This window comes from Falco biarmicus, chromosome 2 (genome assembly GCF_023638135.1).
Source record: "Falco biarmicus isolate bFalBia1 chromosome 2, bFalBia1.pri, whole genome shotgun sequence".
In the NCBI taxonomy this organism is placed as follows: Eukaryota; Metazoa; Chordata; class Aves; order Falconiformes; family Falconidae; genus Falco; species Falco biarmicus.
The window spans coordinates 121,231,885-121,245,562 of NC_079289.1; the positions used below are offsets into that span (position 1 = coordinate 121,231,885).

Sequence of the window (13,678 nt, forward strand, 5' to 3'; positions counted from 1 at the left end):
GTGTTCCATCATTTTTACCAAAATTCTTGCCAGAATATTAATGAAAAAATATTTGGACTGTAAAGAGACAGTAAATATTCAGATATTAAACCTGTGCGTTTAAGTCCTCAGAAAATACAAGTGTCTAGAGACTAACTTGATTTTCTGTAAAAAAACTTAATTCCCTTGTCTGCAATAAAGCTTGTTCTAAATATTCCATTTGGGTACCCAGTGTTTCTCAGAATGTCAAAATCGACACGCTGACCTCTTTGGATAATAAGTAGAAAGAGCCCACAGCTTCTAAAGAGGTGGTGTGTGTTGAGAAAAAGTCTGAGAACTGACAAAACTCGGAAGAGTGAAGTGGCATGATGAGAATCTTTCTGATGCAAAAGTTCCTCTGCTCCTCCTTCCCAATGAGGAATCTTTCATTTTCATTGAAAAGCAGGAAATGTCTTAATGACAAACTCCTGTTAGCTCCTGATGTTTTAAAAAGTCATCTTTATTGATAGCAGCTAATCCCAAATGTTTTAGGAGGCATGTTTCATCCAAAATGCACAACATCCTTGCATCTAAACTGGAGAGACATGGGTCTGAGGGATGGACTAATCGGTGGATAAGGAATTGGCTGAATGGTCATGCTCAGAGTTGTGGTCAATGGCTCAATGTCCAAGTGGAGACCAGTGATGAGTGGCATTCCTCAGGGGTCAGTAGTGGGACTGATGCTGTTTAACATCTCTGTTGGCGACATGGGCAGTGGGACTGAGTGCACCTCAGCAAGTCTGCTGCTGATGCCAAGCTGTGTGGTGCAGCCAACATGCCAGAGGGAAGGGATACCATCCAGAGGGACCTTGACAGGCTGGAGAGGTGGGTCCGTGTGAACCTTATGAAGTTCAACAAGGCCAGGTGTAAGGTCTTGCACCTGTGTCAGGGCATTCCTGAGCACAAATACAGCAGCCCTGAGGAGAAGGAGTTGTGGGTGTTGGTGGACAAGAAGCTCAACATGGCCTGGCAATGTGTGCCAGCAGCCCAGAAAGCTAACTGTATCCTGGGCTGCATCCAAAGCAGTGTGGCCAGCAGGTTGAGGGAAGTGATTCTTCCCCTCTATGCTGCTCTCGTGAGACCCCATCTGGGGTACTGTGTTCAGTTCTGGGGCTCCCCAGCATAAAAAGGATGTGGACCTGTTGGAGCAAGTCCAGAGGAGGCCACAAAGATGATCAGGGGCTAGAGCACCTCTCCTGTGAGACAGGCTGAGAGAGTTGGGATGTTCAGCCTGGAGAAGAGAAGGCTCTGGGGGGACCTAAAGTACCTAAAGGGGCCAACAAGAAGGCTGGGGAGGGACTTTTTACAGAGGCAGGTAGCGATAGGACAAGGGGGAATGGTTTTAAACTGAAAGAGGGTAGATTTAGATTAGATACTAAGAACAAATTGTTCACTACGAGAGTGGCGAGTCATGGGAACAGGCTGCCTGGAGCAGCTATGGGTGCCCCATCCCTGGCAGTGCTCAGGACCAGGCTGAACCGGTGGCTTTATTCTGTAAATCCAGGACAGATGTTCAGGTGTTATGGGACCTGACAAGGGTGATCCGCGCATGGTATGTGGTATTCTACTGTCAAAATATTTATTTACCAAAACTTGGGTTTACTAGTAGAAGAATGTAGGCATGAAGATGGTGGTGTAGACAATTGATGATAATTTACTCCTGGAGGCTATGGACTCCTTTTGGTCTTTTTTTTACATCACTTTCTAATACAAATTTGAACAAATTGGAGCCGGTGGTTACAACACTGGTGTGTACACAAATATGATCATTGAGAAAAGAACTGGATCTAGCAGCTCTCATTACTGGGTGAAATAAAATCAAACATTTTCCCCAAAGGGGTGCCAACAATTAATAGCATTTAGTCCTGTACCTTATAAAGTAAGATAACCCTTATTTTGCTTGTGAAAAGTGATATGAGACTTGCCAGGAGCAGCAAAAAGCATTTTTCACAATAAATAGATTTTGTCTGTTCTGTCCTTACATATGTGTTTTTGTTACCTTTGCTTCTGTACTTTTTCTGTTTTGTGGCGATAGAGAAGAGGGGGTGTGGTAGGTGCTTGCTTTAGAGACAAAAATAATCATCTTTGGTTTTCCATTACCAAGATGCCTCCAGTCTTACTGTTGTGCAGATTACTTTCTGAGTCTGCTGGTGGGACTTGCTTTTAGTGTGTATTTTGCTTTTTTTCCCTGCTTGACACTAACTTCTATCTCTTGAAATGTCTTTTGCATTACTTGCTTTATTTTCTGGACAGTTTAACAGGTAACTTGGAGATCTGTGTCCCAGCTGTTGTTTACAGATGTACAGGCTGGCTGAAGTGTAGATATTTTTCCTGAGTGTCTTTTATGCCCAGTCTTAATGACATAATTTTTTTAAGAAATGCCATCCCTCTTTTTAGAAAGGAAAGCCATTAAAAGCTCTGATGCCACTGTACAGCTCTGAAGATCAGGTCACAACTAGTTGCTCTGTCAATGTCTTCCATCAAAGACTAGTGTCGCATAAGAAATGATGCCTTAGCCTGGCACTGACATCTTTAAGAATATCTAAATATATACTGTTTTCTTCCTTTTTATTGAAGGCTCCTCTCCTTTGCACAGATTTCCAGTGCAATGCTGGTTGCATGCGCGTGTGTTTTAAATAGTAATATTTTTTTTTAAATGTATAAAACCAATTTAAATCAAGGGATTGGGAAACAATAAACATTTTGCACTAATAAAAATCAGTAAACCAAATTACAAAGGGGCTGGGGCCTGTTAAGGTCTAGCCTGATGTGAATATGAGCAAAGGATGTCTGGCCTGAGTTTACAAGATGGCCAGCAAACTCTAGGTAATGAAATCCAGTTTCACTGGAAACTCTGCTTCTGACTACCTCCTGCTGCTGTGGGCTTTCTCTGTTGTGATGATACTCTTAAAGACCCTGACGGCTGGAATCTTTTTTTTTTTTTTGTTACCGTTAGAAGTCCTCATTGTACAATCAAAATGAAGACTCTGAGACCATGTATGTTCCCACTGGACTAATCACCTTGTCAAGTTCAGGCTAAATCTAGTAACGCTTCATTATGGTATCGAGTGCTTGAGAAATAGAAAGAAAAAAATATCTGGCACTTCTACAAGGTTGAATGAAAGAATTTAGATCTGGGAAATAGACTGTTAGGCTCAGCATGATTCTAGTCAGGAGAACTGAAATGTTTGATATAGAATAACATGTTGCCTCATGGTGCTCTGCAGTAATGATTTTCAAACACTTTATTTTTTTTAAGGAGAAACAATTTCTGATTCACAACTTCATATTGCTGAGAGGAAAAAATGCTATTTAGATTCTTCAAGGTTTGATTTGTAATGTCAAGTCCCGTTAGAGGAAGAGAGGAGGTATCCAGATTACTTTTTCATTGCTTCATCTATTCTGGCCCCCAAAAAAGTGAAATGTCTTTCCACTACAGTTCTTTGGTAACTGGACCTGTAAGTTTGGACCTTCCTTATCTTTAAGGAGCACATTAAAGCACAAGGGTAAATGTCTACTTTCATAAGATGAATTTGCATAAGTTGGTGACTTTTACCTTGAAACTGCCCTTAACTGCTTTAGTAGTAAATTTTCCTGAGTCTAATAGGTTCTTGTGTTTCTGACTTTATCAAGTTTCTTAAATGTATATGTTCTTTGTTTCTGTGGATACTGCTTATATATTCTTTATTTCTAATACACCTTACAGTTGGACAAACAAGTGATGTGTAAGTCTGGTCACTCACTGTAAGCCCTTCTGAGGTATTAAACTGGTTAATGTATCAACTCCAAACATTGGAGAAGTCCAGAAAAAAGCTAGAACTTCTGACTTAGTGGGGACTTCTGTAGAAAATGGGTCTTTGCTTCCTACGCTAAATTGAGAACACATTGCAGGCTTGGTATATGCTCACTAGGCTGCTGCAGTTGGGCTCCACCATGTGAGATACTAATGTTACTAATCTGTTCCTCATGACCTGTATGTACTTTCTAAGCTTTTCAGTAGTTAAAGCATATATTTCAATTAAACTCCACTTGCTGGATCCCTGGAGTGTAGAACATACCTTTTCTGGGTCCACAGTGTGCGAAGCACATGCTCAGGCTCTGTAAGAGATTGTTAAAAACAGCAGTTCTTTGTATTAGTAGTCATACAGCATATACAGGTCTAGGTATAAAAGCAAATGTATACCTGCCTTTTCCTGACTGTCCGAAACCTTTTGGAGCACTTCTGTGGTTGAAGTTAGTTTTCTAATGAGACTGACTTTGTACATATAACTTCTCATTGCCTTCATAGAGTCAGTCTCACTTCAGAAACCCTGGATTGTTTTTCCAACAGCTAATTAGAACCAATCTGTTAACACAATGCTTTCAGTTTTGTCCTGATTCTTGGTCAGAGTGCCTTAATTTACGGTTGCTGTTTTGTTGTTTTTTAATCCCTCAGCATTTTGTTTTCTTGAGACAAAGCGTTAGCTCTTTAATACTTAGAAATTTCCCAAGGAAAAACTAAGAGAAGCCAAAAGAGTGGACAAAACTGCCTTCACTTGGGCTTAAGTTACTTAGCTTTGAATGGGAACCATTTAGGTTTATCATCCACTGTCTAGATAGCGGTCTCCAAGGTGCGGTGTGTGCGAGACAATCCACTGGGGTGCAGGAAGGAAATGGTTTTTTGTACAATTAATGAATAAAATGTTTGTTTAATCTTCATTGCATCTTTTTTAAATTTGTGTTTTATAGTGTAACTAATATTAGTACATTAGTATGTATAAATTGTAATTAAATATGTCAAAGGTACATGTTCAAAGATACTTTTACTGATGGGGTGCATGGGAAAAAGTTTGGAGACCACCAGTCTAGGGAATGCATAGTGGAGCTCTGGGAGGATGTGGCTTACTGCATGCACATGGTATTCAGTGATGCAGAGATCTCATAAGGTTGAGCAGCATTCATGGCTTATATGCAGGTTATCCAAGCCGGGCATAGGAGCCTTACTGCCTTTTCAAGTTCAATGAGGGGTCATGTGTCTTGTTAACATGGAAGTAACCGGGGACAAGAAACTCAACATGCATCAACTACTGAAAGAGCAAAATATAAGGATTATGTGAAAAGTCTTCCCCAAGTTCAGTGTTTCATGAGCATGGCAGTTCCAGATCTTTTTTTTTTTTTAGGTTCAAGCATATCTGTTCTTCAGCAGTTTCTATGCCATACCTATATTTGGTTACTGCTAGGTACCATGTAACCAGCCGTTGACCTGAATGCCGCATGTTAGTAGGACAAATATAAGTTGCTTGCATAGTTGTCAACCTACTGAGGAATAGCAGCCGTTTGCTTAAGAAGCTATGTGAATAGTGTAAAAGTTTTCTGTGGCTCTAGAGGAAGGATTTTTGCTGTACAACGTGAACAATTTAATTTATTACATAAGACATGCAACAGAAAAAACAATTTTTGCCTCAGTAATGTTTTAAAACCAATAAATGAGCCTGAATTGCAGTGTCCTCTTAGGACCAGCCCTGAGAAAACAAGTCCAATTCTCATCTGTTTGAAAATAAAGTCAATCCTGACAAATCACCTGTGGTATGTGATGCTTATCAGCTTATAAGGAAATTGTCCAAATTACTGGCCATGCTGCAGAATTAAGTCCTTATGTGAAGGCTTAAGTACTGAGCTAGTAAGATCAACAAATAGATACTTGTTTAAAAAACTTCAGTAGGGAGTCTTTACAAACTTTGTAATTCATAATTGTGTGTCATTTCTTGAGTGAAATTGAATACAAATCAGTTGGTGCTTCAAAACTGAGAGATTGTACTGGTGCTTGATTTATACACCACCACCACCCCCCCCCCCCAAGCAAGATAATAATCTAATTTGTGATACAGGAACCAATAATATTCATGATTGTGAAATAAGATGCTAAAATATGAGTGTGTGCTTTCGTATCCTGCAAATGCTCAAGTGTAGACTTTCAGTGTAGTTTGTAAGGCTATAGTGACTCTGCGTCCAACATTTTTGCAATAAAAAGATGCACCAAAATTTCCATGCTTCTGCACTGAAAGTTTACCGCTTCAGAATCACATGTGGGTGTTAGTCACTGATGTCATAAGGAGAAACCTTGAAAGGCTGTTGTTATCAAGAGATGTGTTTGTGATTCCTCTCTTCCAAAGAGAAATGCTTTGTAAATTGTTGGGTAAGTGAATTTAATTCTGCTGAAGATGGAAGGTATGATGCAGAGACAGTAAACGCACAGGAAAGCTTTGTTGAATTCGTATGACTTAAAAAGTTCTCAGCACCCTATTATTAATTTATTATTATATGTATGGTAGGCAACCCAAAGTTATCTTGACGAATGTTCTGAGGACGAAAATAGGAAGAAAATACACACAGGCGCAGTCTAAAACTGGTGCTAATTTTTCTGATGCTGGCAAGCTGCAGTCAGATCAACCACCCTCATCATCTGTTGCCAGCCTAAAGATATGGCAGATTTTAAACCCTACTCTCCAAAGCCTTTTTCTGTCTAAAAGGTACGTTGTCTTTACCTCCTGTCACTAAACAAAATAATTTTCTTTGCAGTTGTTTTTTTGTGAGAAAGTATTCTTTGTTGTACCACAGCTGTTGTCTCCATGAACTATATTCTCATTCTCATGTTATCTGACTTGATTGAATTCCCTTGTACCTGTTTCCTTGTAATAATATAATCACTGAGAGAGTGGTGCCAGGAATGATGTAGTGGGTTTTCTGATCAGGTGGCTTCTAGATGGTCCTGTACTGACAGGACCAATTCATTCGGATTCAACCATTGGACTCTCAAAATGTTTCCTTTTTTTTATTGTTGTGAAAAGAATACACTTGCATTTAACTGCCCTCTTTTCTCAGGGAAGGTATCAAGGTGTATTTTCACTGTTACCTTTTCAGACTACTCATGAAAATAGGAGAATTGACATAAGGGGTCAGAAGAAAAGCCTATCAAGTCCAGCATCTTCCTCCCCTGTGCCCCCAAGCAGTGGTCAATTGCAGATACCCAGGGAAAAGTATGGCTAGAATGAATGCTTTTGTCACTTGAGTTTTCTCTCTGAGCTTCTGATGCGAAAGACTTCAGAGACTCCCTTTATTGGAGGTTATGTCCAGACTATGGTGTTCATCTGTTTTACTTTTCCTCTCAATCACATCCTCATTGCTAATCACCTGTATGCCTCTGCAACATCTTGTCTGCAAGGTATTCTCCTGATTAAAAACCAAATCTACATCTTGGTGCAGGAGGAGACCCGAGTGCTCCCCAGACATCATGTGGTCTGTGCTGGGGTGTGCTTTGTGGGTGAATACAGACAACAGGAGAATTATGCAGCCAGCACCCAAAAGAAAATGTTGTTCAGAACAGATTCAATAAAGGCCATGATGTTATGTCCTAAGCCGAAATAAATTGCAATGGAAGTGTAGAAGTTAAATCACAGTTTCAGAAACTAAATGGGTAAATCAAGGGCTATGCAACAAGCTGGCTGCAGTGGCATTGTATGAAGTAAGTTGTGCTTGCTCTTACACGTGTGCTGGAGTGGGCAGTTGTATCTTCATATTTCTGGTTAGCTTATTTTTGGTGCTTGTTTCTTCTAACACTTCCAGATTTTTTTTTTTTCTGAGCCTTGCTATTGCTGTTCTCTAGAATGCCTCCTGGAAATTGAGGGGAGCAAAATCTAATGCTGCCTTTTGTGTATGTGCTACTTTTCTACCTGTTGACTAAGTGCTTGAGAAAATTTGGTCTATTTTACTGGAGGCTTCTTGATCGCAGGAAAATCAGAATTGCTCTATAGTTCTGAGAAACACAGATATTGCATGAAAGCTATTTGGAGATAAACATTTAACAGTTTTTAAACAACACTTAGATGATGTGTTAGAGGCAATGCAGTGTGAATTGTATCTGACTAAGGTGAAATTACATGGCCAGGTTTCTTGTTGCTTTTTTGTGTTTATCTGCTTACCTTGGATTTTAAGTTCCTTAGTGGGATTTTGTTTTGTTCTTAAGGGACTGAAGGTAATGATGTTTGATGATTGTTGCGCCTCTAAGATACGTGAATCTAACAAGAAGTTTCTTTCTCTAGATTTCAGTGCAGTATTTATGATTTACTGTTATATATATGGCAGGCAACCCAAAGTTATCTTGACGAATGTCCTGAGGACGAAAATTGGAAGAAAATACATAGACAGCCACGTAAGAATTGATGCAAAGTTATCTGCTGCTGACAAATTACAGTCGGGTCAACTACCCTCATCATCTGTTGCCAGCCTAAAGACATGTCAAATGTTATATTCTCCTCATGAAAGTTCTTTTCTGTCTGAAAGGTATGTTACTCACTGCTGATTTTGCCAGTCTTCCTGAAATGACATAACTTCACAGTGGAAAAGAATATCCCTGAAACAATTTTGCTTACACTCTTGCCTTGAAGCAGATCAACTTTCTGAGTGCAAACTAACATGCTGCTCCAGTGAGCCATTTTAGCGTTGCATTGAGTCTTATTTGCTATACCTGATGTTAACAGCCTACTTTACTTTCATAGAAGGCATTTCCATTTGCAATAGATCAATGTTTTGAGTTGTGAAGATTACAAGTAATATAAACGTGTTGAAGTTGGTTTTGTGTCCAGAGCCAAAATCATGCTTTCCTGTTGCTGTTAATGTGTTTTAGCGTGATTTCAAATAACTTTTGCAAATTTCTCAAAATTCCTGTCTGTGATAGTTCGTTTCTTTTCACATTAATCCACTGGTGGTCTCAATCCCAACAAAGTGCCATTGTTTTAAGAGCCATAGGTGTGTCCTGTCATTGCTTAACATCTATTTTCCTCTTTTCTTCCTATGTTTAGGTTGACTGAGCATCACAGTAACGCTTGACATATAAAACTAGCAGAAATCAGATACTGCAATTATATAACATTTGTGTTGGTCTAAGATGGCACTTAAGTTCAGAGTAAGCAGTTTCCTTTTGCCTTTTATGGCCACTTCTTTGCTTAACAGCAAAGTATCCACAGGAAGAAATAGCAAGAAATTTGGGAGAAGAAAATAGAGGAAGGAAAAGAAGAATAATTTGTGAGGGCAGGAATGATCAGTAGTTCCCAGGTTAAAGTAATCTTAAAAATTCTAGAGAAAAGTAAGTTAGATTCCTCATTCTGATACATTAACTTCTTAGAGAACCTAAATTAGTAACATGTCTTTTCTCTTTTTCTGTTGGTATCTCCATTGCTTCTTAAATAAATCTGACAAAGTTGCAATTTAAATGAAGGATTTAGAACAGTTTATTAGACTATCTCATTTTAGAAATATTACATTTGTTGCTAATAAATAGTTTTCCATAACTTAAGGCTGACTGTAGATCTTTAAGATCTATAATTTTTAGTATCTGATTTTTCCACTTGATATTGTTTTGGATGATGGGAGGTAGTGGGTTTATAGAGAGGAAAACATGAACTCTAAATGTAACATGTAACTCTAAATCTGAGGAAACATCTTGCACATTTTTTCAAGCTCATATCTGGAGGCCAGCTGTGGAGTTTTATGTTAAGCACAAGAACGGTTTGAACTAGTCAGTTTTTTTAGTAGTTGGTGAACTCAGCTTAGATGTGGAGTGGTTCATTGTTTGAAGGATTAATATTCTGTTCCTGTGGTATGCTTTTCTAATGTATTATGTAAAAGGCTCATTATTATCAGGAGCAAACATCAGGAGGATTTTCCACCCCTTCCCAATGACTAGCACATTAGTGGAAGTTATAATAACTATCACATGGGAAATGGAGAATGTAGGAATTTTATTTCAACAAAGACGTCTAGTCGCCTCTCTGTAACTAAGGTCTGTGTATAAGATATGCTTGGCACTGTTTTTTTGGGAGTCTCTTCTTTCAGAGGAGAGTAGAATCTTCCCCCTTATAATGGTTATGCATATATGTATGCACATGGCCATTTAGAGATTCTTTTGTATTATCAGAGTAGCTAGAATGCGTGCTCTGTTTTACTGAGAATGGCGCTAGGTTTGTACTATGGAGATTTTCGATTGTCAAAGAATTGTGTGTGATCACAACAGGGTGGTAGTAAGTGAACCTTTCTCTATCAGCTAGAACTTGCTGTGAGCTCCCTCTTTCCGTTCTTGCTTTTGGTATTACAGAATTTTGCATTGCTTGTTCACTGCAACCCATTTTGAAAGGCATTTAAGTCACCACTGACCTATCAGTGTAACTAAAAATTGAGGTAGTTTTTAAATGTAAAGAAACTTAAGGGTTTAAGATGTTTCCTGCTTGTTTCTCATGGCTCTTGAAAACACTTTAGTATATACTGCCATAGCTTCTTAGGTTATGCACATACCTGTTAAAAGGTGCGTTTTAAACTGAGTCATCATTGAAGAATGGAAGCGAAAATAAAATATGCAGAATTTGTGTATAGAGTAAATAAGTTTATGGAAGTCTGTTAGCTGAAACATTCCTACTGAAATGTTTCCTATTGTTGAAATGCCTGAATTGGGATGTTGGTGGAAAACAAATGCTGAAAACACTTAATGGTTTTGTATGGTATCTTAAGGCAGTCAAACCAATATAGCTGTCATGAATGCAAATATTTGAGTTGAGAGCGAGCTGTGGGTTCCAAAATAGAGTTTTCTGTACTGAGGTTATTTCAGAACTAGAGCTGCCAGATCTATGGAAGACCCTGGCTGGTTCAATATACGGAATGAATAATGGCACTTACTGAACAGTTCTTATGCATGTTTCTGTATATTTGTCCAATTCATGATTCTTTGTGAATGGAAAGATGATCAGTAATTTCTTCAGAGTGCTTATGTAATGTTCATCACTAGTATCAGAGTGCTTTGGAAGTCTTTATTTGTCTTTATAGTACTCCCAAAGAGCAATGATACACTAATCTACAGATACGGTACTGATGAATAGGCATCTGTTCAGGAAATGTCCAGTTTTGGCTGTCTAGTTAGAAATGTCAAGCATGTTTTCTCCTGTGGTGATGTTCTTTACGAGCCCAGTCTCTCAGCTGGAAGTGATTTCAGTCTTTGTGGTGATCACTTAGCTCTTTGGAAGTTGGAGACTGCAACATTCTGAGTTAGGCACATTGTAAAACAACACAAAATCCATTCGGATTAAGTGAGGTGACAAAAGGAGGAATGGAACAGATGTTCCAGAGCAGCATTAAATTGCTTTATCTATGAAATCATTATTTCCTTTTTTATTTTCAAACTCCCACAGGAAATGAAGCAGAGGTCATGAAGATCAGGTTTTTTTATCTTGTAACCCTGATAAATCTTCAGAAGTCTTGCATACTGAATGTAACTAACAACTAAGTGTTATCCTAATGCATACACCAGAAACCAAAATACAGTTATGTAGATTTTTTTTTTGTCAGCTGTAACTAGCCTCCAGAGAAATTGATGAAAGTATGTTTACAAGAGCAGACTATCAGTACCTCCTGAATATGTTTTCTTATTTATAAAAAAAACTAATAAAAAACCCAACCAAAGAAAACTGATTACTTTCTTGCATGTCCTTCTTTGTAGAATGAAATTACAAAGTCAACTAAAACCTGTAGGTTGCCTAGTTTCTCCTACTGTAATCATTTTCTGTTTCTTCCTCATTCATGTCCTGTCCCCCTCGCCTCCTTCAAAGTTACTGTTTCAGGCACTTTTGAGCAGGAATTTCTATTTCAAATCTTTTCTCATTGCAGGAACTTACTCACTGGATTCTATTAGCAGTTCTAAATCTAAGTTAACAATACACTACATTACCTCATTCCCACTGCATTTGTGAAAAAGGCAAGGATACGCTCAACTGACTGTTATTTTCTTTTTTTTTTCCTTGTCATGTGTTCTTGTTGCAGTCATGCTTTACAGAAAAATAGTATTTCAGTATCTGTTGTCAATCATGTCAGATTTTCATACTTTGCAGCTTTTAGAAGCATCGGTTTCATTAACAATGTTAAAGTATCTGTGTATTTCCACAACAGGAACTGAATTAGTTTGTGTTTCATTTGCCAAGCTCCACATGTTTATGAGAGAGGCAGAAGTTTGTGGTCTAGCCAATTCTTGTTTTCTGTTGGGATTTTTATTCAGTATTCTTTCAAAATTAAAGATAAGTCATAGTTAATATTCTTTACAGGTCTAAGCATTGCCTGAGAAAGACAGATGATGATCTGTGTAAATTGGCCAAGGTTTCTAAGGAACCAGAAAAAAAAAATGCCTGCAATTCCAGAAGACAGGAGCTGCAGAAGAAAGGTTTGTAGTGAGTAATCATCTGGCATTTCAATACGAATTTTGGGGAGTGTTGGGAAATTTTTTTTTCTTAGTGTAGTATTATGAGGAGAGCACAAAAATAAAAGGTGTTGCATGCAGTGTGTGTTTCTTCAAAATGCATTTTTTTACAGATACGGAAAATAGATCAAATAAGAGTAAAGCTGTGGTGAATCACATCTGTAGAAGAAAGGAAACTGAGGGAAGGCTCCACTGCACCATTACAATCCTGATTTGATAAAGTCTTTTATACTCAAAAATGTAATATATTTAAGAATGGTCAAGTGGTTTCTGAACCCTGCTAAAATGTTTATGCTATGTGACAATATTTATATTTACTGCTGAAAGATTATGAGCTCTATGCTGAGTCTTCAGGGAGAATTTACTATCACTTGAATACTGGTTAGTAATATTTGCAGATTAGAACAGGAAATGGAGAATATTGCATCCAGCAGAAGATGAAAGACAGAAGTACAGAGTGCTGATTCTTACTTGGAAGAGAACCATGAATTCGGTTATACCCTTGTCTTAACTAATTGTGCAATAATAATCTTAATTACTTTAAGGAATATATTTTGGCAGCCACACAATTAAAAAAGGAAAGAACTATTGCGGAAGATATTTGCTTCCATGCATTTTATTTAAGACGTAATAGATATGAAGACATACAAAGGTTTTTAAGGATCGCCCATTAAATCACTTTTTTTCTCTGACACAGAAAACAAGAACTATGATGAACTGGAAAAGAGGAGCAGAAACATGAACACTACTCTTAGTCAGAAGGAATTGGGCTCTTTTGATTCTGAGAAAAGGAAGAGAAGATCTAGTGGCCTTATTTCTGATGATTGTAATGCACACATTCCAGAAAAATCACTACTTCTGTCTGTAAGTTGCACTTAATTTTCATGTATATGTTTGTGTACACACATGTGCACATGCTTCAGTAGCAGCAGCAGCTACACTCAGAATAAAAGAATTATACTAGTAAGTAAGGTATTTAGGGATACTCCTTATACCTGTTGAGAGAAAGTAATTCAGTGGTGCATCACAAAAAATAAGTATATGTACTTCTGTCCACAACATCAGAATATGTTTGTTGTAGCAGAAAGGTTATGAGAGATGGATGACGTTGTTTTCTTCAGACAGAAGCATGGAGTAAAACAATTTTGGAAATAAGGCATCTAGCTACTTAAGTGAAACTTCTTTCACAGATGGTGTAGAACAAATTAGGGACTTTGACAGAAAAATTATGAAGTATACTGGGGTTATGCAAATCTTAGAGGTGTCATCTTTCTCCTTCCTCCTCAGTCTATTGTACTCTTCCCTGAAATTTTATTGGTACCTTTCATTAAGATTTGTGTGTGTGTGTGTAAAAAAGAAAAGAAAAAAGACTGAGGGGAATCAGTCAGT

The 13,678-nt window shown here is 38.1% G+C and overlaps 1 protein-coding gene across 7 annotated transcripts in view; it reads left to right on the forward strand.

Moving 5' to 3' along the window:
• The window catches only part of SENP7 (SUMO specific peptidase 7), a 44,826-nt gene that overhangs the window by 7,709 nt on the left and 23,439 nt on the right, over positions 1 to 13,678 (forward strand). For 4 of the 7 annotated variants that reach the window (XM_056327328.1, XM_056327330.1, XM_056327329.1 and 1 more), the window contains exons 4-7: positions 6,330 to 6,527; positions 8,140 to 8,337; positions 12,138 to 12,253; positions 12,987 to 13,153. In XM_056327328.1, coding sequence (XP_056183303.1) covers positions 6,330 to 6,527; positions 8,140 to 8,337; positions 12,138 to 12,253; positions 12,987 to 13,153 — 679 coding nt within the window. Of the gene's footprint in view, positions 1 to 747; positions 844 to 6,329; positions 6,528 to 8,096; positions 8,338 to 12,137; positions 12,254 to 12,986; positions 13,154 to 13,678 lie in introns of those variants that run through there. The other 3 variants (XM_056327332.1, XM_056327333.1, XM_056327331.1) reach the window with 2 other exon arrangements.